Source organism: Pan troglodytes, chromosome 10 (genome assembly GCF_028858775.2).
Source record: "Pan troglodytes isolate AG18354 chromosome 10, NHGRI_mPanTro3-v2.0_pri, whole genome shotgun sequence".
Classification (NCBI taxonomy): Eukaryota; Metazoa; Chordata; class Mammalia; order Primates; family Hominidae; genus Pan; species Pan troglodytes.
The window spans coordinates 8,588,314-8,616,059 of NC_072408.2; the positions used below are offsets into that span (position 1 = coordinate 8,588,314).

Here is a 27,746-nt window from a genome sequence, read left to right on the forward strand (position 1 = left end):
AGATTTTGTAGCCACTTCAGGGCTCTGAGCTAGCCACAGAAGAATCATAGTAGATATAAAAATAATTTGCCAGGAAGACAATAAGTCATCAATGAATGTTAGCTTTAAAAAAATGGCATCTTTCGGGCTGGGTGCAGTGGCTCAGGCCTGTTATCCTAGCACTTTGGGAAGCTGAGACAGGAGGATCACATGAGCCCAGGAGTTAAAGACCAGCCTAGGCAATATTGTGAGACCCTTTCTCTACAATAAATTTTAAAAATTAGCCGGGTATGGTGGTGCATGCCTATAGTCCCAGCTACTTTGGGGGCTAAGGTAGGAGAATCGCTGAGCCCAGGTGGCTGAGGCTTCAGTGAGCTGTGATTGCACCACTGCACTCCAGTCTGGGTGACAAAGCGAGACCTTGTCTCAATTTAAAAGTATATATATATATTATAAAAAATGACATCTTTCAACGGACAAAAGATTAGTACCCCATGAGAAAATACCTTAAGCCCCAAATAATATCCAGTACCTGTTCATCTAGGCTTTATGAGGAGGCTGTGTTGTGCCTCTCGGAATGGTTCTTAGAGTAACTATCTGGCACAGAGGCAGTAGAGTGGGAAGAGAAGAGCCTGCTGGACAGACGCTTCACTCTGCACATTTCTTCCAGGTATTGAAGTCACGTGGCCCAAGAAAGTGTGTTTGGATCTCATAGATGAGTGAGTTGCAGAAGTGGAATGCTGTAGAATCTTCTGTTACTATTTGTATCGAATGATACAGGAACAACTTACCTGTCTTCCTAAAGACCATCAGTTATCCAACCTCACTGAAGTGGAAACTAGGTTAAAATAAACACCTTTGGAAGATTACTGGTCTTGTCACTATGCCATGAAATGCTGGCCTCTGAAACCTGTTTGAGAATCTAATACATAAACAAATAAATTCTTACAAGAAGAAACAAAGCTCTTAGTACTTAACCAAAAATGTCTCATCCCTTTTTATAATTTAAATGTCCTCAACAGTTTTGTAAATGTAGCATTGGGGCCATAATGACGTTTTGGCATCATATTTGGTACAAGCAAATATCATGACGAGTTCATTTTTTAACTTCTTTTTTCCTAGTGCAGAAAAGTATATTTAACTACAGTTCATTATAGCTGTACAACCAATTTGGCCTGACCACATATCTGATGATTTTTAGCAGGACCCCTTGCCAATGTACTGAGGTCGCATGTGGAAAAAAGTTACAACTTACGGGTCCTGTAAGGCATTCTCTTTCTACTTGGCAAATGTCCCTCTTCCCTCTTGAGATTAGGCAGTGGCAGTTCTACCTTGTGGGAAACACAGTTTCTTTTCTAAGTGGACTGCTCAAATTAGATAGGGAGAAAAGGGAAGAGATAAGGGCATTTCCCACATGATTGACATGGTTCATGTGTTCCGAGAGGCTTCAGTAGTTTTTTACAGATAGATTTGGGGACTATACTAGTTGGGCAGTTTCATATGCTTTCACAATGATACATATTTTGGGAGTATTTGTGGTATTTTGATACCTCTATACAATGTAAATGATCAAATCAGAGTAATCCATCACCTCAAACATTTATCTTTTCTTTGTAAAATGAGTTTTTATCCCGGATAAACAATTTAGAATTTCATTCTTTTTTAAGTTTTCTTTCTTTCTCTTTTTTTTTTTTTTTTTTTTCCCTTGAGACAGAGTCTTGCTCTGTCGCCCAGGCTGGAGTGCAGTGGCGAGATCTCAGCTCACTGCAAGCTCTGCCTCCTGGGTTCACGCCATTCTGCTGCCTTAGCCTCCCAAGTAGCTGGGACTACAGGCGCCTGCCACCACGCCCGGCTAATTTTTTTTGTATTTTTAGTAGAGACAGGGTTTCACCATGTTAGCCAGGATGGTCTCGATCTCCTGACCTTGTGATCTGCCCTCCTTGGCCTCCCAAAGTGCTACGATTACAGGTGTGAGCCACCACGCCTGGCCTTTTTTTTTTTTTTAATAGAGACAGTCTTGCTATGTTGCTCAGGCTGGTCTCAAACTCCTGGCCTTAAGCAATCCCCCTGCCTCAGCGTTTTTTTGTTTTTGTTTTTTTTTCTGTGATGGAGTCTCACTCTTTCGCCCAGGCTGGAGTGCAGTGGTGTGATCTCAGCTCACTGCAACCTCCGCCTCCCAGGTTCAAGCAATTCTTAATGCCTCAGCCTGCTGAGTAGCTGAGACTACAGGTGCGCACCACACCCGGCTACTTTTCATATTTTTAGTAGAGACAAGGTTTCACCGTGTTGGCCAGACTGCTCTCGAACTCCTGTCCCCAAGTGATCCACCCACCTTGCCCTCCCAAAGTGCTGGAATTACAGGCATGAGCCACCACACCTGACCTCAGCCTTATTTTTTAAGTTTTCGATTGGACTCTGAAATTTTTCAGAATACCAGATGCCATCATGTTTATTTAATCAATTAGCCATCAGCATAAAATGCATTTAAATCTGTTTGAAATTTTTTTTTTTTTTGAGACATATCTTGCTGCAATGCCCAGCCTGGAGTGCAATGGTGCGATCTCGGCTCACTGCAACCTCCCCTTTTCAGGTTCAAGCAATTCTCCTGCCCCAGCCTCCCAAGTAGCTGGGATTACAGGCATGCGCCACCATGCCTGGCTGATTTTTGTGTTTTTTTAGTAGAGATGGGGTTTCACCATATTGGCCAGGCTGGTCTCGAACTCCTGACCTCAAGTGATCCCCCCGCCTCAGTCTCCCAAAGTGCTGGGATTACAGGCATGAGCCACCGTGCCCGGCTGAAATTTATTGTTTATTAAGAATAAGGATCTAAAAAGTCAGCGTCCGCAGCCATAGTAGTTGTAGGAGTGAGCTAATAATATCTTTTTAAATTCTGTTTTACTATAAGGAATTTGACCTTCTCAATATGACTATTTATCACATTGTCCCCTTTCTTCGTGGTCATACTTTTTTCTGCCAGTTTTGTCGGTCAAAAGTAATTACCTAAGATAAGCAGCTCTTTCAGCCTTTGCAGCCCAGATGTGGCATTTGTGATGGCAGCTCTATACCCACAAACATGCGCGTGTGCACCAAAAGAATGGGAATAAATTGCACAAATCCAGTGAAAATCCCAAAGGTGATTTTTTTAAATCAATGTATTCGTGAAAGAAGATAGAGAAAACCAAGCTTTTAAAAAATGAGGAATGAAATAGGGATATGTTACTTGGCATCATGGGGGTGTAGTAATAGAAACGTGATGAGACGGTTTCGTCATTGGCGCACAGAGTGTGCTTGCATTTAAAGTAATTTTACCTTTGAAGACTGCACCTGGAATCCTTTGTAAATTTTCCACAATGAGTATACTTTTTGTTGTTGTTGTTGTTTTGAGACAGAGTCTCACTCTGTCGCCCAGGCTGGAGTGCAGTGGTGTGATCTCTGCTCACTGCAGCCTCCGCTTCCCGGGTTCAAGCGATTCTCCGGCCTCAGCCTCCCACGTAGCTGGGATTACAGGCGCACGCCACCACGCCCGCCTAATTTTTGTATTTTTAGTAGAGACAAGGTTTCACCATGTTGGCCAGGCTGCTCTCAAAATCCTGACCTCATGTCATCTGCCCACCTTGGCCTCCCAAAGTGCTGGGTTTACAGGCATGATCCACCATGACCGACCACAAGTATACATGTATGCCCAGAAATAAAATACAATATTTTTGAAAAGTTGGTATTGTTTGCAAAAAACTATCCAACTCCCCCACTCTAAATTCTCTACTTGATTGAAACACTGTCTTCCTTCTGTGACTGGCAGTGTTGACATGCCTGTCATAGGTAGGAAATTCCGGGCCAGAACTGGTACCGTAAACCTGCTGATTAGGAGTCTCTCACAGAGCCCAGCAGCCTTCCACAGCAGCACTTTGGTGTTTATCGTTTATCCTTAGAGAGAGAGAGAGAATTTTAAAAACAAAAGTAATGCTAAATTGATTAATTCTCTCTGGTTTGTCTAGCCAGGCTCCAGCTTCTGTGTAATATACTGTATAGGCCTAAACTGAACTCTGATCTTTTTAGCAAGCTGAAGATTGTTTTAGCCACTAAGCCCTTGCTCATTATTCTCTTTTAATTATTTCCTGGAAATAGTATTAGAAACAAAGGAAATGTGCTATATTTATTATGCAGCCATGAAAAACATAGTTTCGGTCATATATAATGTAGTGAACAGTACTGACAATATAATGTTAAATAGATAATGTATCAAGCAAATGTGAGGTGTGATACTGTTAGAAGCTGATTTATATAAATTTATTAAAAGACTTGGCAGGAAAATTTCCAAAATGTTACAAATGATTACTTCTTTTTTATTTTTTTTTTATTTTTTTGAGACAGTCTCGCTCTATCGCTCAGGCTGGAGTGCAGTGGTGTGATCTCGGCTCACTGCAAGCTCCACCTCCCGGGTTCACACCATTCTCCTGCCTCTGCCTCCCGAGTAGCTGGGACTACAGGCACCCGCCCAGTTAATTTTTTGTATTTTTAGTGGAAACGGGGTTTCACCATGTTAGCCAGGATGGTCTCGATCTCCTGATCTCATGATCTGCCCTCCTCGGCCTCCCAAAGTGCTGGTATTACAGGCGTGAGCCACCACACCCGGCCAAATAATTACTTCTTGATGGAAGTGTATGCAAAAGTCTTATTTCCTTTATATTTTTCTTTTTTCCCCCAATTTTTTGGAGTAAAATATATATTGTTTTCATAATAAAAACATAAAACTTTATTTCTTAAAAAACTCTTGTTGAAAAAGAAATAAAGGAACGTGGCAGGAGCAGTCCTCTGAGGGGGTCCAAGGAGGAATCAGTGTTACTGTGGAAAGTAATACCAGGCCTTGCTCCTATTGACTTGAAGATTATTGAGCTCCCAATTTATTAGTTAGGCCAGAGGTGTCCTGTTCATGAAAATTGCCAGGCCGGTGACATGCAACAGGTGCAGACCTGCTGTGTGAGCCCTGGGAACACACTGAGAACTGCCAGCATTTTGGCGGTGCTTCGCAGTGCTCACAGCTGCTGCGTGTCAAGCAGGGGCTGCTCTAATGCTTCAGTGTTCTGTGATGTGAGGTCTGGCCCCACTCTCTTCCTCAGCACTCCAGGCTTTGACCAGCTACCAAATACCTGGGCAGACTATTGTCACGAGAGCTGTCAAATGAAATCCTGGGGCAGGAGTCATCAGTCACTTAGTGTGCTTCCAGAAGGAATCAAAGGAGTAGCTGTTCAAGCAGGGGAAAGGAATGAGAAAAGAAAAAACGTAGGGCAAGTCTGTTACTTAAGAAAAACACAGAACCAATGTTACAACTAAGAATTTCAGAGTCCTTGGCTGTGAGTCAGGTGTTTGGTGTTATATAGGGATTTATCAGTCACTGGTTCAGAAGAATATCGGATAACCTCTGTGAAATAAATGAGAAGAGCATCAGCCAGGATGAGACAGAATTCGTAATGAGTTCCCTCATCACATCTCTTGGCCAAGAAAAACATGCACTTTCTCCAGAGGCAGAATTTTTCTTCCATTCCAGGAGGTGGAGGAACACTTGAAGTATATATATAGTCCAGGCTTTCAGATGAGCAGTTTCACTAGCAGCTTTTTGTAATCTACTCATAAATAAGTGAAAAGAGAAATTGTGAGGTAACTGGAGTCTTTCTGTATCAGGAATAGCATCTCTGTAAAAACAAGTTAGTCCTGTGCTTAATCCCTGCCTCGATACAGAGCTATCCGTCTGGTGTGAATATATTAAGCCAGCATTCTCTTCCTGTCTCCCAGAAGGGCGGCTGGGTGTGACAGCGTAAATGTGTGACAGTATGTGAAAATGTTTCTGTAATCCTGAAGATTTCAGTAGTGATTAGAAGAGCTTTAGTCTTTGGTCAATTTTCTTCGACTTGGAAAGCATAAAGAATATTTGAACCTCTCATTTCAGACTGACCTTGACTTTTCTCATTTTATTTTATTTTATTTTATTTTATTTTGCCTTAGATCATCCAGCCCCTCTTAGAACTTGACCAAAATAGAAGTAAATTAAAGTTGTACATTGGACACCTGACAGCCCTCTGCCATGAGCGAGACCCCCTGATCCTCCGTGGACTCACTCCACCAGCTTCCTATAACTTGGACGATGACCAGGCGGCTTGGGAGAATGAGCTGCAGAAGATGACCCAGGGGCAGGTGAGCCTCTCACTCAAACTTTGAAAAGAGCTTGTGAAAATCCAGTTGCTGTGTAGGTTGATGCAGTGGGGGCTACCTTGGGGAATCCAGTTGCCGTGTAGGTTGATGCAGTGGGGGCTACCTTGGGGAATCCAGTTGCCGTGTAGGTTGATGCAGTGGGGGCTACCTTGGGGAATCCAGTTGCCGCGTGGGTTGATGCAGTGGGGGCTACCTTGGGGAATCCAGTTGCCGCGTGGGTTGATGCAGTGGGGGCTACCTTGGGGAATCCAGTTGCCGCGTGGGTTGATGCAGTGGGGGCTACCTTGGGGAATCCAGTTGCCGTGTGGGTTGATGCAGTGGGGGCTACCTTGGGGAATCCAGTTGCCGCGTAGGTTGATGCAGTGGGGGCTACCTTGGGGAATCCAGTTGCCGTGTAGGTTGATGCAGTGGGGGCTACCTTGGGGAATCCAGTTGCCACGTAGGTTGATGCAATGGGGCTACCTTGGGGAATCCAGTTGCCGCGTAGGTTGATGCAGTGGGGGCTACCTTGGGGAATCCAGTTGCTGCGTGGGTTGATGCAGTGGGGGCTACCTTGGGGAATCCAGTTGCCGTGTGGGTTGATGCAGTGGGGGCTACCTTGGGGAATCCAGTTGCCGCGTAGGTTGATGCAGTGGGGGCTACCTCGGGGAATCCAGTTGCCACGTAGGTTGATGCAGTGGGGGCTACCTCGGGGAATCCAGTTGCTGCGTAGGTTGATGCAGTGAGGGCTACCTTGGGGAATTCCATGTTTAGATTCAAGATTTGGGGGTGGGGAGGGGTTTCCAGATATAATTTTTAAACTGATTTTTAATTGATTTTTTACTGTTTTTTTTTTTAATTCACCAATTAAAAATGTATGTTTCTCATGTACATGTAATTTTGAAATATGTGTACATTGAGGAATGGCTAGATAGAGCTAACATATATACATTCCCTCACATACTTTCCATTTTTGTGTGTGTGTGGTGAAAACACTTTAAAATCTACTCTCAGCAATACATTGTTATTAAGTATAGTCAGCATGTTGTACAGTAGATTTTTTTTTTTTTTTTTGAGATGAAGTCTTGCTCTGTTGCCCAGGCTGGAGTGCAATGGTACGATCTCAGCTCACTGCAACTTCCACCTCCCGGGTTCAAGCCATTCTCCTGCCTCAGCCTTCCGGGTAACTGGGACTACAGGCGCGTGCCAACATGCCTGGCTAGTTTTTTGTATTTTCAGTAGAGATGGGGTTTCACCAAGCTGGCGAGGCTGGTCTCGAACTCCTGACCTCAAGTGATCCGCCCACCTCGGCCTCCCAAGGTGCTGGGATTACAGGCGTGATTCACCACGCCTGGCCAATTGTACACTAGATCTCTTGAACTTAATCCTCCTGTCTAATTGATATTTTGTAACCTTTCAGCAACATCTTTCCAGCCCCTGGTAACCACCATTTTCCTCTTAGATTCAAGTTTCTTGGCAATGAATAGTCTTGAACAGATATTTGGAATTACCTTTTGGAGGAAGTACGATTTTTGGCTCAGTGTAACTTACTCAAGTATCCGAAAGGGCTGATTTATAAGGGAGAAGGCTAAGGACGGTCTGTTACCATTGCCATAGGTTATTCCATGAAGCGGTAGCCACTGAAGGAAAGTCTGAGTAGTTTAGGTTAATCCCATGTCTTAGACCATTCAGGTAGCTAAAACAAAGTAACACAGACAGGGTGGCTTATAAACAGCAGACATTTATTGCTTTCTGTTCTGGAGGCTGGAAGTCCCAGATCCGGGCCCCAGCATGGTTGGTTTCTGGTTCCTTGTGTCCTGTCGCATGCTGCTGACCTCATGACCTAATCACCTCCCAAAGGCCCACCTCCTAATACCATCACGTTGGGGGTTGGGATTTCACCATATGAATTGAGGGGAGGAGGGTAAACATTCCATCTATAGTACTCCCTAGACGACATTTTCTGTTTACTGTCACTTGTAAAAATCCAGTGATTCTCTTTTTTACATGTTGTGATTTTTAATGCAGTAAAAGACAGGGTAAGGCTAGCCTGGAGACAACAAATCAGGAATAAAAGAAACAGAAGACAGGATGAGAGCAGGCATACAGTACAGACATGGAAAGTGAAGGAAAGAAAAAGTAAATAAACATTGAGACATAGAAAAAGAGAAAAATAGGTCAGTTTTTGAAATATTAACTTAAAGCTCCTTTTGCTCCTAGTTTACTGATAGAAGTCAGTGATATTCCTTACCCCATATAGATTCAATCATACCAACAGAAGGCTAAAGAAAGGCACAGGTGGTGTAAACTTACTAAAACTCTTCATCAGAACTTTGAAGCTACTTACTATTTCTAGCTAAATACTTTCTATTTCTTAAATATTGTTTGTTTACTCGTGTGTGAAGGTAAATTGTATTTAATACAGAACTTCCTGTGGTGTGATATTAAAGATGACAGTGAAAACCCACAAGTCAAGAAATGCAAACTGGTGAGCCTTAGAGCTGTACTTACTTTCCCATGATGTGGATATTGCCTAATATTAGTACACAGGCATATTTCACAGCCTAACTAGTTATCCATCATTTATTTGATGTGTAAAGATAAGGCCTACTTCTCAAATTTAGCATGTTGCCATAGGAATTTTAATTTCTTTCTTTCTTGAAAGAGGAAAAAAATTTAAAGAACAGTATTAAATTCAGCGAGGTGCTGTGGCTCACACCTGTAGTCCCAGCTACTCAGGAGGCTGAGGCAGGAGGATTGCTTGAGCCCAGGAGTTCAGGGTTACAGTGAGCTATGATTGTGCCACTGTGCTCCAGACTGGGTGGTGACAAAGTGAGACCCTGTCTCTAAAACGAAAAAAAAAGAAAAAAAAAGACAGTATTAAATTCAATTCCTAATAGCTCTTTTTGATATTGATAACCATATAGTAAAAATGTAATGGAAATAAATACATACACAACTACAGTGCAACCAAAAGCCCATTGGAAACAAGGCACATGGCTATTCATTTTAGAGACTTTTGCTTCAGAATTTTGCAGAAAAACGATGCTTCTTAAAAGCAGTGCTACTGGGCACAGTGGCTCCCACCTGTAATCCCGGCATTTTGGGAGGCTGAGGTGGGAGAATCCCTTGAGCCCAGGAGTTCAAAACCAGCCTGGGCAACATAGAGAGACCTCGTCTTTAAAAATAATTAAAATTATCCAGACATGGTGTCACACGCCTGTAGTCCCAGCTGCTCAGGTAGTTAAGGTGGGAGGATGGCTTGAGCCCGGGCAGTCGTGGCTACAATGAGCTGAGATTGTGCCACTGTACTCCAGCCTGGGTGGCAGAGCGAGACCCTGTCTCAAAAACAAACAAACAACAACAACAACAACAAAAACCCAGTGCTTATTAATGTATTAAAGTTTAACTGGCATTAAATTATTCCTTTGTAAAACAGTTTGTCTTTGTTTTGTTTTTGTTTTTGTTTTTGTTTTGGAGACAGAGTCTCGCTCTGTCACCCAGGCTGGAGTGCAGTGGCACAATCTCAGCTCACTGCAACCTCCACCTCTCAGGTTCAAGCAATTCTCGTGCCTCAGCCTCCCGAACAGTTGGAACTACAGGCTCGCGCCACCGTGCCCAGCTGATTTTTTGTATTTTAGTAGAGATGGGGTTTCACCATGTTGCCCAGTCTGATCTCGAACTCCTGAGCTCAGGCAGACGGCCTGCCTTGGCCTCCCAAAGCGCTAGGATTACAGGAATGAGTGACCATGCCTGCCCAGCTTGTCTTTGAAATGGAAAAGATATTTTTGCTCAGTCCTGTATTTTCAATATGCCTAGATGGACTTAACTCAATCTTACCAAGGGGAAAAAAAATCTTCCGAGTGATACCAAGATAGAAAATTTCAAACTGATTTTTCAGCAAGTTTTGAGTGAATGAAACCTGATTAATAGACTTCCCATTGCAGATTGTGTTACAGTCAAGCTACTGCACTCATCCAAACAATTGTGCTCACACACGACTTCTGTTAATATTGTCATGTTTCCCTTTAATTGAGAATGTTCTTCAGTTACTGAAGTTACTGTTTGAGGTGTGTGAAATTGTATTCTCCCCAACAGTCCCTGCGAAACGAGAGACCTGGGTCATCTACAGAGGAATACAGTAACTAACAACCCCTGCTATAAGCTTCTTCATAGCTTCTAAAGGTTGGTGGAGAAACCAACCCGTTTCGTGCTTCCTTACCCCAAGTAAGAATTTAAGGAAGTAATGTAGGCTGTCTAACAATACAAAATGACTTGCCTATGAAAGTATTGTGATCAGAGTTTGACTTCAGCTTTAAAGGCCAAGAAACAGATGTGAGTCACTGCCAAATATGCATATTGGTTTATTTTGTGTGCGTGTTTTGTTTATAGTTTTGTAGTTTTGTTTTTGTGATGCAGAGCCTTCTGCTCCTGACATTTGCATTTTTCACCTCATATCTCCAATGCATTTCACTGCCACCATGCTGCCACCAACACCACCGCCATGAGGACAGGACAAGAACTTTGTCTTTTTCAATGCTAGGGCAGTGCAGAAGGGAAATGCAGGGTCAGAGCCCCTACACAGTCCCCACTGGGGCACTGCCTAGTGGAGCTCTGAGAAGAAGGCCACCGTCCTCCAGACCCCAGAACAGTAGATCCACCGCTGGTTTGCACCGTGCACCGGGAAAAGCTGTAGGCACTCAGTGTCAGCCCATGAAAGCAGCTGGGAGGGGCCTGTGCCCTGCAGAGCCACAGGGGCAGAGCTGCCCACGGCCCTGAGAGCCCACCTCTTGCATCAGCGTGACCTGGATGTGAGACGTGGAGTTAAAGGAGATCATTCTGGAACTTTAAGGTTTAATGACTGCCCTATTGGATTTCAGACTTGCCTGGGGCCTGTAGCCTCTTCGTTTTGGCCAATTTCTCCCATTTGGAGTAGGTGTATTTACCCAATGCCTGTACCCTCATTGTATCTAGGAAGTAACTAACTTGCTTTTGATTTTACAGGCTTATAGGCAGAAGGGACTTGCCTCGCCTCATATGAGACTTTGGACTTGGACTTTTGGGTTAATGCTGGGGGCCTGTTGGGAAGGCACGACTGTGTTTTGAAATGTGAGGACATGAGATTTGGGAGGGGCCGGGGCAGAATGGTGTGGTTTGGCTGTGTCCCCACCCAAATCTCATCTTGAATTGTAGTTCCCATCATCCCCACGTGTCATGGGAGGCACCCAGTGGGAGGTAATAGAATCATGGAGGTTGTTACCCACCATGCTGTTCTCATGATAGTGGGTGGCTTCTCATGAGATTTGATGGCTTTATAAAGGTCTTTTCTGCCTTTGCCTGGCACTTCTGTCTCCTGCCACCATGATTGTAAGTTCCTGAGGCCTCCCCAGCCATGCAGAAGTGTGAGTCAATTAAACCTCTTTAATAATTACCCAGTCTCGGGTATTTCTTCATAGCAGCGTGAGAATGGGCTGACACACTATGTCTTTCTATTTAAGGTGGGTTTCTTGTAGAGAACATATATCAAATCAGTAATTGTCTTCTGATTGAAGTGTTTAGAATATTTGCACCTGATATAATTATTTTTTTTTATTATTTTTTTAAATTATACTTTAAGTTTTAGGGTACATGTGCACATTGTGCAGGTTAGTTACATATGTATACATGTGCCATGCTGGTGCGCTGCACCCACTAACTCGTCATCTAGCATTAGGTATATCTCCCAATGCTATCCCTCCCCCCTCCCCCCTCCCCACCACAGTCCCCAGAGTGTGATATTCCCCTTCCTGTGTCCATGTGATCTCATTGTTCAATTCCCACCTATGAGTGAGAATATGCGGTGTTTGGTTTTTTGTTCTTGCGATAGTTTACTGAGAATGATGGTTTCCAATTGACACAGTAAAGTTAAACCTATCATCTTTATATTTATTTGTTTCATCTTTTTTTCCTCTGTTTTTGTTTTCTTTTAAAGTAATTTTTTTTTGTTATTTTATTTTATTTCCACTAGTGGCTTAAAGCTCAACTCCCCACCCCTTTTAAGTGATTACTCTGTGGTTTACAGTGTACAGTTTTAGCTTATCATAGTCAAATTTTGAAAATATAATATACCACTTCAGGTATAGTATCGGAATCTGCCAATAGTATACTTCTATTTCCTTTGTCTCAAACTTTATGCTATCATTGGCATACATTTTATTCCTCCATATATTATAAACCCCATAGTACATTGTTACTGTTTTTGCTTTAAATCAGTTGTCTTTTTTATTGTTTATTGTGCTAAAACATACACAACATAAATTTTACCATCTTAAAAATTTTTACGTGCACAGTTCAGTGTTATATTCATAACGTAAACTATTACCACCATCTATCTCTGTAGCTCTTTTCATCTTGCAGAACTGAAACGCCATACCTGTTAAACAGTAACTCCCCATTCTCCCTTGCCCCATATTCCATCTGCCTTCTGATTTTACTCCTGTAAGGGTTTCGTATAAATGGAATCACGCAGTATTTGTCGTTTTGTGACTGACGTATTTCATGTAGCAAGGTTCGTCTGTGTTGCACCTTGTTTAAGGAAATGCTGTGTCAGAATTTCGTTCCTTTTTAAGGCTACTGTTTTATATACCACATTTTCCTTATTCATTCCTCCATTGATGAACACTTGGGTTGCTTCCACATTTTAGCTCTCATGCATAGTGCTGCCGTGAACACGGGTGTATAAATACCTTTTCGAGGCCGTGCTTTCCGTTCTTTTGGTATAAAATCAGAAGAGAAATTGCTGGACTATGAGTTAACCCTATTTTCAATTTTTTGAGGAACCACCGTACTGTTTTCCACAGCGGCTGTACCAACTGACATTCCCACCAGCAGTACACAAGCGTTCCAGTTTCTCCATATCCCGGCCAACACTTGTTATTCTGTAGTCTTTGGTGTGTTTTTTAAATAGTAGCCACCCTAATGGGTGTAAGGTGGCATCACATAGTTTTGATTTGCATTTCCCTAATGATTCATGATGTTGAGCATCTCTTCATGTGCTTATTGGCCATTTCTGTTTTTTCTTTGGAGAAATATCTATTCAAGTTCTCAGCCTATTTTTAAATCAGGTTTTCTGTTGTTGTTGTTACTGAGTTTTAGAAGTTCTCTACATAGTTAGATAGTTATCCCTAATCAGATATACGATTTGCAAATATTTTCTCCCGTTCTGTGGTTACCTTCTCACTGTTACTGTGGTAATAGTGTCTTTGGATGCACACATTTTTTTATTTTCAGGAAGTCCCATTTGTCTATTTTAATCATTTATATTTTATAGAGATTAAGATTATAAAATAATATCTTTCTCATATGTTTACCGTTTTCAAAAATCTTTGTTTTTTATCTGTGTATGTCTGAATTTCCATCTGTCATCATATTCCTTCTCTCTAAAGAACTTACTGAGGCTGAGAGCAGTGGCTCATGCCTGTAATCCCAGCACTTTTGGAGGCCAAAGCAGGAGGATTGCTTGAGGCCAGGAGTTCAAGACTAGCCTGGACAACGGTGAAACCCTTATCTCTACAAAAATTTAAATTTAAATTTAAAAAATTAGCTGGATACAGTGGTGTGTGCCTGCAGTCCCACCTACTCGGGAGGCCCAGGTGGGAGGATCACTTTAGCTCAGCACTTCAAGATTGCAGTGAGCTATGATCACGCCACTGCACTCCAACCTGGGCTGCAGAATGAGACCCTGTCTCAGAAAATTAAAAATAAATTAAAAATAAATTTTAAAAAAGAACTTCCTTTTAAATGTCTTGTAGTACACATCTGCTGGTAATTAATTCTATGTTTTATTTGTATGAAGGAGTGTATTTTTATCAACTTCCGTTATGGCCAGAATTGTGTCCCCCCTCCCAAAATTCCTATGTTGAAGTCTTACCCCTCAGTACCTCAAAGTGTGACGACTATATTTAGAGATAAGACCTTTAAAGAGATAATTAAGTTAAAATGAGGCCATTAGGGTGAACCCTAATCCATTGTAACCGATATCCTTTTAAGAGACACACCAGGGTACACACACACAGGAAAATGCCACATAAGGGCAAAGCAAGAAGGTGGCCATCTGTAAGCCAAGGAGAGAGAGGCCTCAGAAGAAATGAAACCTGCTAATACTTTGATGTTGGATTTCTGGCTTCCAGAACTGTGAGAAAATTAACTTCTGTTGTTTAAGCCACCCAGACTGGTATTTTGTTATGGCAGCCCTAGAAAACTGTACACCTTATTTTTGAGATGTTCTCTGGGCACAGATTTCTTGGTTGACAGGGATTTTTTTTTTTCCTCTTTCTTTTAATACTTTTAAGATGTGGTTCCATTTTCTTTTGGCTTGTATAGTTTCTGTTGAGGTCGCTATATTCACGTAGCTTTGTTTTGGGGTGAGTGGGTTGGTTGGTTGGTTGATATACCATGTTCTTTTTTCTCCTGAGGCTTTCAAAATATTCTCTTTATCTTTAGTTTTCAACCATTTGATGATAATGTACCTAGTTGTGTTTTTCTGTATATCTATCTTGTTTGGAATTCTCTGAGCCCCTGCTCTGGATCTGTGTTTTGTTGTCTTTCATTAATTTTGGAAAATTCTTGGCTATTATCTCTTCAGATATATCTTCTGCCCACTTCTCTCTTCTCCTTTGTAACTACCATTATGTATTTGTTAGATCATTTGATATTGTCCCATATCTCTTGGATTTCTGTTTTGTTTTGTTTTCTATATTTTCTTATTATACTTGAAGTTTTCTGTTATTAGTTTGGATAATTTATATTGATCTGTACTTAAGTTCACTTTCTTTTTGTGTGTGTGTCATAATTTTTTATTAAATGTTAAATAGTCTAAGTAAAAAGAACAGTGGAAACCAAGGTAAATAAAACTTATGTCTGGAAATATACTTTCCTCTTCTTCTGTCAGGCCATTAGCATTGGGGACTGAATCAAATAACTCACTAATTGAGCTGGGTTTGGGCTTCTTTCCACTCTAGTTACCTTCATGGTGCCACAGGCCTTGAGCTTTTCAGTGGTGGATTGCCACTTTCGTACGTTTAATGTGAGCTCTATGGTGCCGATGTTTCTGTTTCATGCTTCTCTCTCAGCTTTCAGCATGTCCTTCATGCCTGCACCGCAGAGGGCCTCTCTCCATGCTCTTGTTCTTCTCTAAGCAGTAGACTGTTCTTGTTACTCAATGAAGACTCAGGGTCGGGCAGGAGTGGCTTCTTCATTTTCCTGCTCCAGTCTTGGTCTTGGTACTTCTGTCCCACCCCCAATGACAGACAACATCTCCCCCCTACTCAGCACAGGTGTAGACTGTCGGCTGATTTCCTACCCCTTCCCCAGTAGCAGCAGACTTCTAGTTTGAATCTGTTCATAATTTGGGGTCCTACTGGAGTCCCTGTCTCCTTCCTGGCAACAGTTTGCTTTTGCCTAATGTCAGCACAAGAGGTAGGGTAGATTTTGTACCAATTCTCTAGCCTAGGAATAGAGGCCATGAAGGTTGCTGCCCTACCCCCAGAAGCACACAGCTTTTCCCTTGTTCTAAAATGTTGAGCATGGAAAATTTGGCCTTATGTCTTCTCACTTCCAGGCTTTCTCGATGTCAAGCTCCCTGTCATTCTGTGTCCATGTTGTGATCGAAGAAAGCAATCTTAAACATGCATATTTTAGGAGTCACAAAAAATTATTTGCAGAGGATTCCAGAAGAAAGTTTCCTCTGTGAAAACCTTCTCTTACCATTTTTTACATTATATATATATATATATATATAATTTCTATTTTTGTCCCCAGGCTTTTTTCTTTATTGTGTGTGATTGTATCAAATTAATTTTAATGAAATATTTCAAACATTTGGAAAAATATAGAGATTAATATAACATTACCTTTATACCCAGAATTAACAAATATTACTTCGTCCTATCTGCTTCAGATCCTTTTTAATGCTAAATATAGTATGATATTGTGATATAATAAGAAATATACATTTGGTCTCGGTCCCTAGTTCCTTATACAGAGCTCCTGAAACTCTTGGAATCCCCTGAGTGATGCGTGTTTGTTTTTTTACTGCTAATAGATGACTGGTGGCTGGGAGCTCTGGATGGAGACTGGTTGCCAAGGGAACCAACCCTGTGATAGATGGTTGGGACTCTCCAGCCCACACCCCAGCCTCTAGAGAGAGGAGGGGAGCTGCAGGTTGAGTTGATTGCCCATGGCCAATGATGTAATTAATCATGCCTACTTAATGAATCTTCCCTAACACTCTAAAGGATAGTGTCCAGATGGGTTCCAGATAGCCAGCCGAACACACGGAGGTGCTGGAGGTGCCCAGAGAGGTCACAGAAGCTCCACACCCCTCTCCACGTGCCTTGCCCTATGCATCTCTTCATCTGCCGGTTCATTTGTGTTATCCTTTGAAATATCCTTTGTAATAAATGGGTAAACATGAGTAAAGTGTTTCCCCAAGTCCCATAAGCCATTCTATCAAATTAACCTAATCCGAGGAAGGGATCCTGAGAACTCTGGTTTATAGCTGGTCAGTCAGAAGCACAGGTCACAACCTGTGATTGGCATCTGAAGCTGGAGGGTGGATATTGTGGGACTGAGCCCTTAATCTGTGAAGTCTGACACTGTCTCCAGGTAACTAGTATCAGAATTAAATTCTAGGACACCCAGTTGGTGTCTGCTGGAGAATCTGGGTCAGAAGAGTTGTGCCGACTCTGTGAGATTAGGAAAAACACTTTGTTTTTTCCTGCCTCTAATAATAATTAAAGTCTTCTTTGTATCTCTTCTCAGCTATATTTTTCTTTTTTCAACTACAGTGGCACAGCCACCGTCCTAAATTGGTGTGCATTTTTACAGTCCATAGTTTTAGCTTTTTAATACATATATGTTTCCATAAACAATGTACAATACTGTTGAGTGTGATATAAATTTAAAATGTATGGTCTCATACTACTTAGGCTGTCAGTTCATTATTACTTACTGAACTCAGGCCTTCTAGTCATTTGATAATAGAATAAAACATATTCTTGACATTTTTCAGAGATGGTGATTCTTAGACCATTTTTTTAGTGGTCTAAGCCCTAAAGAAGCCTTCTTTAAAGGAAATAGATTGAGGTAATGTCAAGGTGGAACACTATTATGGTACGAAGTGTCTTGACCTAGCACTAAGAAAAAGGTTTTATTAAATTCAGGAGTTTTTTAAATTGATACGCAATAGAAATACATATTTTTGGAGTATGGATAATTTGATACATTCATATGCTGTGTAAAGATAAATAAGAATAATTGGGATATCTATCATCTTAAGTACTTTCCTTTCTTAATGCTAGGAACCTTGAAATTCTCTTCTAATCTTCATAAAATGTACAACAGATTAACTGTAGTCACCCTATTGATCTGTGGAACACTAGGTCTTCTATCTAACTATATTTTAACCCACTAATCAGCCTCTCTTCAGCACGCCCCAACCCCCTTCCTGGCCTCTGAAGTTCAGTTTTAGATTTCAGCATCTTCTCTGTTTACTTTAGGACGCTCCCGTATCTGACCACTGTTACTTAGCTTTCAGAATCGCCGATCACTGAAATTCCAGGTCCAGGGGTTCTGCACTGCGCTTAGAACTTCTCCTCATGTGTAAGATGTGCTGGTTGCACCGCCAAGCCCTGTTGCCATCTGTGGGACAGGAAGCCTTGTTAGTGCCTCCATGAATCCAGCACTGACATTAGCTCACGTAGAACTAACATCTACTCAGGGAGTTGCGTTAGTGGCTCTTAAGAAACTCCATGAAAATTGTGAGAAAAATTCAATGAGAACGTTTTTGACAAGTCGCCTTTCCCTTGTATATAAATGCGAACCGTTTTTCATTTTCAAAATTTCAAACTTTTTCATAGAACTCAAGGATTTGAGTCCTGCTTCCTTTGAGAGGGGTAACAGTGAGTTTTACATAAACACTGTGTATGATTTTAAAAGGCAGTACTGAACATGTGCTACACATTAATTCCTTAGTTTCGAAAGATGCGACGGAGTGGGAAAGTTCGATATCCACAGGTGCAGATATTGGAAAGACCACACTCAGGTATGTGATCTTTCTCATAGCTGCAAGTGACTGTGTTCAGCTTTCCAATGAGGTGAGGAAACATTTATGGGCCTCCTGTGGCTCTCTTATTCATTCACCACTGTGCTGTGTAACACAATTTCCCTGCAACAATAAACTTCAACTTTGCAATTTGTCACCAGTGCAATGGCTCATGTAGTTATAAAGTGAACGTGGTGACCAATTTGGGGCGTAATATTGTTCTGCAGTCAAAGTATCATAATTTGAAGAAATTTTATGTATCGTGATTTTACACCAACTGGCCGAAGTCAGATAGTCTGATTAAATAGATTTGGTTTTGGCTAACTATATGTAGTTAATTCTACACACTTTAAATATTTTGGTTTGCAGGTATTTTTTGAAGGCTTAAGTATTTGGTTTCTATTTCTTTGGATTTCCTGTCTGTAGATTCTACCAAGCGTATGTTGTTGAAATAATGAATTCAGGGCCACCTTACCCCTAGCTGCAATCTTGTCAAGTTCCAGCAGCTGAGTAAACTTGGGTCAGGTCAGATTTGAGAAACCCTATGACCAAGAAGATATTATTTCTAAATATCTTGTATACATGAAAGAACAGCCATTATTTTAGCTCCTCAAGGTAATTTTCTTATCTAGTTCATGTTATGTGTTTTACTTGTTTTGAATTATATAAAATTGGAAGTTATATTTATAATATTGTTGTAATGTAAGGCCAAGGGGGAGCACACATCAGAAGATGGAATAAGCAAGCAGCAGCTCGGGTCTGAGTCTCACAGTACTCCAGATGCAGTGAGTGGTTCTGGAGCTGTACTTATCAAAGAGGGTGGCAGCTCTCAGGGTGGGGCCCTCAGCATCACCAGAAGAACTGTGTTCTCTTGCATTCCCATCCCCATAATTCTAATAATCTAGAGAAAATGAAGAGAGAAAAAATAAGGTGAAGCCAGGAGTGAGCTCGCAGGCACTGTCAGAGATTTAATTATTGTCATGTGCTACATAACAATATTTCAGTCGAGGATGGACCCCATGTTCCACAGTGCTCCCGTAAGATGATAAGACCATATTTTTACTGTACCTTGTCTATGTTTAGATATGTTTGGATCCAGAAATACCACTGTGTTCCAGTTGCCTACAGTACGTAGTACAGTCACATGCTGTACAGGTTTGTAGACTAAGAGCAATAGGCTGTACCAGACACCCTCGGCGTGTAGCAGCTATACCACCTAGGTCTGTGTAAGTCAGTCTGTGATGTTCCCACAACAAGACCTCCTGACGATGCATTTCTCAGAATGTATCCCCACCATTAAGTGACATGTCTGTAGTATGCAGTTTATAGTACCCCACAATATTAAAACAGAAACAGAAAAAGAAATTCCTCCCTCATGGGTCCTCATAAAGAATCTGATCGTAAGCATCTTCAGCATCCTTCCATATGTACAGCCATGAGGTTCAGAAGACTTCTTTTTTTAAGAAACATCTCAGCAATATCATAAGGCCAAAGTTCATCTCATAAAAACCATTTTCTAGGAGACCATAAATATTGCTACTCAGATATCTAATATATTATTTAATATTGGGAATAAATTTTCAAGTCTTTGGAAAGATTTAGGCAGTACTCTCTAAATATTAGTTGTCTCAACCATTTTTTTATACATTAAGCAGCAATATGTTTAGGATCTAGTCTTTGACAGATACCAGAATGCAGCTATTCAGTGTTCAAGTATAGAGTCATACACTTTAAAAGTTAATCGAAAAAGGAAAAAAAAAATTAGCCAAGTATGGTGGTGCATGCCTGTGGTCCTAGCTACTTGGTGGCTGAAGTGGGAGGGTCACTTGAGCCCAGCAGGTTGAGGCTGCAGTGAGCCAAGATAGCACCACTGCCCTCCAGCCTGAGCCACAGAGCGAGACCCTGTCTCAAAAAAAGAAAAAGAAAAAGAAAAAAAAGTTAGTCAATCTGCCCCTTCCCCTTAATGGTGGCTGAGGAATCAGCTGGCATGGTCAGTGAGTCTGGTGCCAAGTGTTCAACGGATATAGCCAAAATGACTGGCAGGACAAAGGCACTGGGTTTGACCAGCATGGTTGGCATATTTGGTAGTGGAGCTGGTCCTCAGGATCATGCCCTGGGCATTTGGCAGGACCATGGATTCTGCTAGCATAGCTGGTGTGTTTGTCATGCTGAGACCAAGAAGCCAGCCTAAATGGCCAACATTTTGGGGAGGCAAGGGCTGAGGATTCAGCTAGCATGAGTGGAAATAGCAGGCCAGGGCCAAGAAGGTGGCCCACATGGTTGAGAGACTGGTTACATACCAGGAGATCAAGCAAATGAGTAAATATATTGGGGCTAATATATTGAGGATAGTGTGTTTGTTATTATAGGAGATAAGAGTACCAGATATAGAAAGAGTAAAGACAAACCCTATCGTATTGGATTGTTTTTAGAGGTATTGATATGAATTCATGGTTTTTAACAGATAAATAGATTTAGATTTCTCTGTGTGTATGTGTGTTTATATATGTGTATATGTGTATGTATACACATATACACGTATGTATTTTCTTTTTTTTTCTTTTTTTTTTTTTTTTTTGAGACGGAGTTTCGCTCTTGTTGCCCAGGCTGAAGTGCAATGGCACGATCTTGGCTCACCACAACCTCCACCTCCCAGGTTCAAGCGATTCTCCTGCCTCAGCCTCCCGAGTAACTGAATCGGATTACAGGCATGCGCCACCATGCCTGGCTAATTTTGTATTTTTAGTAGAGACAGGGTTCCTCCATGTTGGTCAGGCTGGTCTTGAGCTCCTGACCTCAGGTGATCCACCCACCTTGGCTTCCCAAAGCATGTATGTATTTTCTAACCTTATCTGCTGAAGGGACCTGGAAGCAGTGACACCCAGTAACAGAGAGCTCACTTAGTGCTCAAATGTTGGTTTAGATGCCTTTTCCCACCAGAAGGAACCGGAGCTCTTTGGGGAAATGACTGAGTTTAGGGCTGTGTGTGGGAAAGCACGTGATAATCCCAGAACAGTTTTATACCAGGAAGTAAGGAAGCATTCCAAGAGTGGTGGGGATGTATCAAAACAACATGGGGAAAATCTTGAGGAATTCGAGCATCAAAATAAGTAAAGATAGTAACAGATTATAACAACCAATATAGAGGGAGTATTGCCTAAATCTTTCCAAAGACTTGAAAATTTATTTCCTATATCAAATAATACATTAGGTTTCTGAGTACTTGGGCAGCAATATTTAGTTTAGGGTCTCCTAGAAAATGGTTTCTATGAAATGAACTTTGACATTATGATATTGCTGAGATTTTTTTAAAAAAAGAAATCTCTGAACCTCATGGCTATATATATGAAAGGATGCTGAAGATGTTGCTTACAATTAGACTTTTTATGAGGACCCATGGGGAGAAATTTCTTTCAGATCTCTGGACTAGAAATAATCAATATTCTATTGAATAAAATAGATATCTTTGAGTCTGTGATGGTATAAAGAAGTGAACGAATGAATGAATGAACAAGTAAATGGGGGAGAAAGGAAAACTCCACCCTGTAGTTGAATGCCAGCATAATGTAGACGGAATTATGGAATTAGAGAATCTGCATTTGGCACCATTATAGTAGTGACTGATTTAGGCAGGTATCATCAACGAATGTGAAAACACCGGGTGAAGGCTGACTAAGAACAGACTATTTGCATAGACTGAAAGTATCTCGTCAAACACACAAAAATGTATGTCAGTTAATTAGCACAAAGTATTTATAGTTAATTTACATTGGAAAAATCTGACACATACCATCTAAACCAAGTGATTAAGGTTAGCATCTCCAGTAGTGGGACACGTCAATGTGTGCCTCTTCATCATAGGCACAGAGAAGAACACAGGTGGTACTCTTGCCAAACAATCACCTGAATTTAACACCAGGAAACATACACAGAGTGACATAGATAGAGACACAGATAACGATACAGATAGAGACAGATGTGTATACACAGGTATATTTATCAAGATAGAGAATTAATGAATGAATGATATGACAAATGTAAAATGTTAGCAGTTAAGGAATCCAGGTGAAATCTATACCAGAATAGACTTAAAGATTTCTGTTTTATTCAGTGAGTTATAATATTTTATAATCATTTATTTCAATGCTCAAATTCTCCAAGATGTTTCCCGCATCCTTCTAATATATGCCCACTACTCTTGGAAAACTTCCTTACTTTCTGGTATAAGACGTTCTTTTGAAATTATTTTAAAATAAAAAGTTTTTTAAAACTTAGTAAACTAGGATTAAGATTTTAATCCTCATGTGAAAATTGAGAGGCACAGGAGTATTGAAAATACAAGTATTAGCCTAAATAGCCAACCCCAAGGTAACACCCACAGGCAGCCGCAAAATGGTGCCGTGGCAGGTGGAGCTTTGTGTGGGCTGAGTCGGTGTTACCCCATGAGCAGTGCTGCCAGTTACACCAAGCTCCACCCATCGCAGCACCGTTACAAGAGGTAAATACGTTTGAACGCGACATCCATTTCATTACCATTACAGTGTTTAATTGTAAACATTACAAGAAGGCAGGTTTAAGTTTAACAGAAAGTGAAACTTCCTAGATCTCTCCACAAAAAGAATGGGCAGCCATATTTGAAATAAGTCCTTTTGACTGGAGAGAAGCTACTCAGTTGGGTTATAAAAAGGATTCAGGATTGCAAGATGATTTGAGTCAGCTTGTTTCTAAGGTGGTGGTGGTGTTGTTTTTCTAACCCTGATTGTCTATTATCTAGTATAACAGGGATGTATAATAGCCCCCTCCTCCCAGTTTTAGGACAGTATTTGAATGTGACATCCTAACTTGAACTCCATAAAAAATAAATTAGGTAAAATAGTTGAAAAGGGGAAGAAAGGAGAAATGAAAAATGAACAATTGTTTTGAAAAGGCAGTTTTCATAGGATAAAGACTTGCCTAAACGATGAGGAGGCCCTTTTTTTTTTTTTTCATTTTTCTAGTTCCACTTAGGATAGACCAAGATAATATATTAAATTACAAAAGAAATATTTTAGTTAAACATAGGGAACAGCTGTCTGACTATAAAACTAAGCAACATGGAAAAAATTCAAAAGAATGTTGTAGAATTTCCTTTTGGAGAGTTTTAAAAACTAAGGTTGACTCCCCATCACTTAGTGCCCGTCCCAACCTCACCATACTTGTCAATATTGTACCCATTTGATAGATCATCTCATACAATTAGCCATATGGATTATATATGAATATGAGACATGTATAACCTGTATGTTGAATGATTGAATATTTTTGAAAGTGCAGCTTTCGTTTTTAAAACCTTTGTCACCCAGGAATTTTAGATAAAGCCAATGTTTTTGGCTCTAAAATTGAGACTTTGAGCCGGGCACAGTGGCTCACACTTGTAATCCCAGCACTTTGGGAGGCTGAGGCAGGCAGATCACCTGAGGTCAGGATTTCGAGACCAGCCTGGCCAATGTGGGAAAATCGTGTCTCTACTAAAAGTACAAAAATTAACCTGGCGTGGTGGTGGGCACCTATAATCTCAGCTACTTAGGAGGCTGAGGCAGGAGAATAGCTTGAACCCAGGAGGCAGAGGTTGCAGTGAGCTGAGATTGCACCATTGCACTCCAGCCTGGGAGACAAGAGCGAAACTCTGTCTCAAAAAATAATAATAAAATAAAACTGAGCCTTTGTAGCAATGGGTGGTTGTTTTAAGCCTTAATAAAGAAATGTGTTTTAATTCCAGATATTAACCAAAAGGCACCTAACATATATTGCTAAAACTACCCCCAATTCAGCAGGCATAGAGACATAAAACACTAAACTTAAGAGAACAAAATGGTAAATAGGACTTTATCAAACTTTAAACTTCTATTCATCAACACTGGGAAAAAATATTCACTAAATACATACATACACACACAAAAACACATACACACATGACAAAGTACTTGTATTGAGAAGATATTTTAAAAGTCAGTAACAAAAGATATTTAACAGATATTTAGTATCTATTAGATACTTAAAACAACATAAGTTTTTAAATGGGCAGAAGACTTGAACAGACTCTCCAAATATACAAAGTAAGCACATGAATAAGTGTTTATGCAAATGAAAGCCACAAAGAGATAGTACTACAGTATCACTAAAATAGCTAAAATTAACAAAACTGACAGTACCAAATGCTCGTGAAGATATGGAGCAACTGGAACTCTGATACACTGTGATGAGAGGGTAAAATGGCATAATATTTTAGAAAACTGAGAAGCAGTTTCTTATAGATGTACGTCTCTCCTGTAACCCAGGGATCCTATTCTTACTCAAAAGAAATGAAAGCATATGTCCACAAAAAGACTTGTACAAGAGTGTTCATAGCAGCTTTACTGGAAAAAGTGCAAAAGTGGAAACAACCCAAATGTCCATTAACAGGAGAACAGGTATTTTTAAATGATCATATATCATTAATGGAATACTACTCAGCAATAGAAAAGAATGAACTACTAATACAAACAACTGAATCTTCAGAAACACTGTGTTAAGCAAAAGAAGCCAGACACACACAAAAAATTATGTACTAAATGTATTATTCCATTTATGTGACATTCAGGAACAGAATAAATTATGGTGGTAAAAATTAGAACAGTGATTACTTACAGGAATTGACTGAAAGAGGATAAAACAGAACCTTCTGGGGTAATGAAAATGTCCTATATTTTGACTGGGGAGATGGCCATGTGGGTAGGTAAATTCATCAAAATTCATTCAATTGTACACCTAAAGATCTGTACATTTTGTTATATGGCAACGTTTAAAAAAAATACTCCGCCTCCAGTCTCCTTTTGAACTTTTTGAAGTAGTACAACTGATAGGCAGATTCTGCTAAAAAGCTAAAAATATAATTTTTCTCTAGAGTACAAACTTCTTTTTTTTTTTCCACCGTAAATGCCAGCCTCCCATCAGAGGCTGAACCACAGTGGAATCAACTTTCATCAGCCAGCCCCTCTGTGGCTCACTGAGCTTTGGATTCCAGGTCCCTTTCCCAGCACTTAGTCCCATTTTTAATTTTCAGGAAGTATTGTTCCAAAACTTGGCTCAGACTTATCCTCTCCTTGGATTCCTTTCTCCATTTGTTTTCTCGGTTTTGCTCACTTACTCTTTAACTTGCACCCCTCTTTTTCCAAGGTGGTGGATTAGGGGGTGTTAATGCTGGGGCAGTGTTAGGCACAGAACCTAGGAGTCATCTCCCTCACTCAGGGACCGCATCAATCATCAGTCACAGACATGACAGTTCATTCTTCCCTCCTGAACGCGCCTGCACAGATGGGTGTATCGCTCAAGTAGCCAAATGGATGTAGCTGTTGGGGGACAGGGCCTGAGGGGCAGCAGGGAGAGAAAAGAACAAAGAAAGAAAAAAGAATGGTTCTTTGTGGGGCAGCAAACTTTCTTCTGGTTCCCAGCCTGAATGTTTCTGATCTGGTTTTCTTCTTTTTGTGATGTTTGAACTTGTTTCCCCAGCTCAGATGCTGAACTCTTGTCCAAAAAACCTAAGGGCAGCATAGTGTGAGAGACTGTGGGAGGCAAGTCCAGCAATCCAGCAAAAAGAATTGCAGAACTGTGAAGATAAATGTGTGTCCGTATCAGGACTGCTCTGGAGAACGGAAAGAGAGGGGTTGGGGTGCTGAGACTGTGTGTGTGTGTGTGTGTGTGTGTGTGTGTGTGTGTGTGTGTGTCTTGACAAACTGATGAGAAACACTATCGAGTAGTTTTCTCCTCTCTGCTCTCACACACAGTCTGGCACTTTCTTCTTCTGTGACAGCTGCCATTAACTTTTTAATACGAAGACAAGGGTATCTTGCCAATTGGATGTTGAAATCTCTGGCAAGGAAAAGCTTGCTTTAAAAAAAAAAAGGAGGCAGGGAATATGGGGAAGGTTGGGCAGACATACCAAAGGTCCGGGGGAAGACAGGGTACTAAGTTGGACCTTACGATGCAGAATGGCTGCCTTGCTTCTGATAAAATCCCCTCAGATGAAGTTGGGAAAAGAAAGAGGAAATGGGGATGTGAGTATCAGGGAGATAAGGAACTCTTCTACATAGTTGAAATGACACAGATGTTAAGTATTATTTGCAATTCTCTCCCGATGGATGTGAGAACTCCTCATGGAGTTTTGGTGTATATGTGGGACCTTGTGCTAAATGTAGAATAATCTTGTTTGTGCAGAAAGAGAAAGAAAGAGAAAATATTAGGAGACCTCTGTAGACCAAAACATTATGATACAAAAGATTGTTCCAGTCATTTCCTTCCATAGCTTATCTCAGAGAAGGGGAGTTCTGGTGTTCGTGGCTCGCCTATCAGGTCTTCCCCTCACCTCTAAACTAGGGCAGCTCTTGATCCTTATTACTGGTACCTACCCCAAACTCACCAGGTCTAAATAAAACTGAACATAAAAACGTCCTATTGTGAATTCAGTTCTCATGTACCTTCAGCTTTGCAGCAAAGAATGCAAAAGCCTTTTTTTTTTTTTTTTTTTTTTGAGACAGAGTTTCGCTGCGTTGCCCAGGCTGGAGTTCAGTGGAGCGATCTCAGCTCACTGCAACCTCCACCTCCCAAGTTCAAGCAATTCTCCTGCCCTCAGCCTCCCGAGTAGCTGGGACTACAGGTGTGCACCATGACGCCCAGCTAATTTTTGTATTTTTAGTAAGAGACAGGGTTTCACCGTGTTAGCCAGGATGGTCTCGATCTCTTGACCTCATGATCTGCCCACCTCAGCCTCCCAAAGTGCTGGGATTACAGGCGTGAGCCACCGTGCATGGCCACAAAAGCCTTTTTTAATCTAGTTTTTATTAGCTTGGCCTCACACTGGACTCTTTAAAAGAGTCCTAAAATATGAATATGGAATATTTTATAAAATATTTTATAAAAATATTTTATAAAAAGCTCAGCATTTATGGAGATCTTAGTGTATTTTAGCTGCCCTAATTGCTTTTTTCCTTTGTGTTGAACGTATTCCCGTGGGAGAAGAAAGTTCACCCTTCTGAGTCCCTGAGCTCCTGCAGGAAGAATTATTTACCATCCTGGAATTTTAATGAGTCTCGACAATTACTATAATCCAGGTCATTGAACGCGGGTCTGTCATCGCCAGTGTCATCTTCCAGAGATGATGCTCCCCCAACTAAGCTGAGAAGAAAATGAGTCCTTGTGAATGCCAAAGAGACATGAGTGTGACCTGCACCAATGCTGCAAACCTAAAGCCAGTGGGACTAGAAACTGTGGAAATGACAGTCTTCCGGTCCGGTTAGAGCATCTGAAATAAATTGCCCACAGTTTTCTTCCAAACTTTTAAATTGTTTACAAAAGGTTTGGTGGTACCAATCTTACTGAGATGGCCTAGAAATACAAGTAACGTAAATTTCTTACAGAGTGTCTGCAATGGTGCATGCCAGAGGCACTCAGCACACCTGAAGGATGTGAAGCTCCTGTAGGAACA

General features: G+C 41.0%; 1 protein-coding gene across 36 annotated transcripts in view; it reads left to right on the forward strand.

The window, feature by feature from the left end:
* The window catches only part of ERC1 (ELKS/RAB6-interacting/CAST family member 1), a 536,900-nt gene that overhangs the window by 479,900 nt on the left and 29,254 nt on the right, over positions 1–27,746 (forward strand). For 31 of the 36 annotated variants that reach the window (XR_010148221.1, XR_010148220.1, XM_054663959.2 and 28 more), the window contains one exon: positions 5,980–6,168. Coding sequence is in view for 29 of the 36 variants with exons in the window: in XM_054663959.2 (XP_054519934.1) it covers positions 5,980–6,168 (189 nt within the window). In the remaining 7 variants the exon portion in view is untranslated. Of the gene's footprint in view, positions 1–5,979; positions 6,169–27,746 lie in introns of those variants that run through there. The other 5 variants (XM_063786214.1, XM_063786206.1, XM_063786212.1 and 2 more) reach the window with 2 other exon arrangements.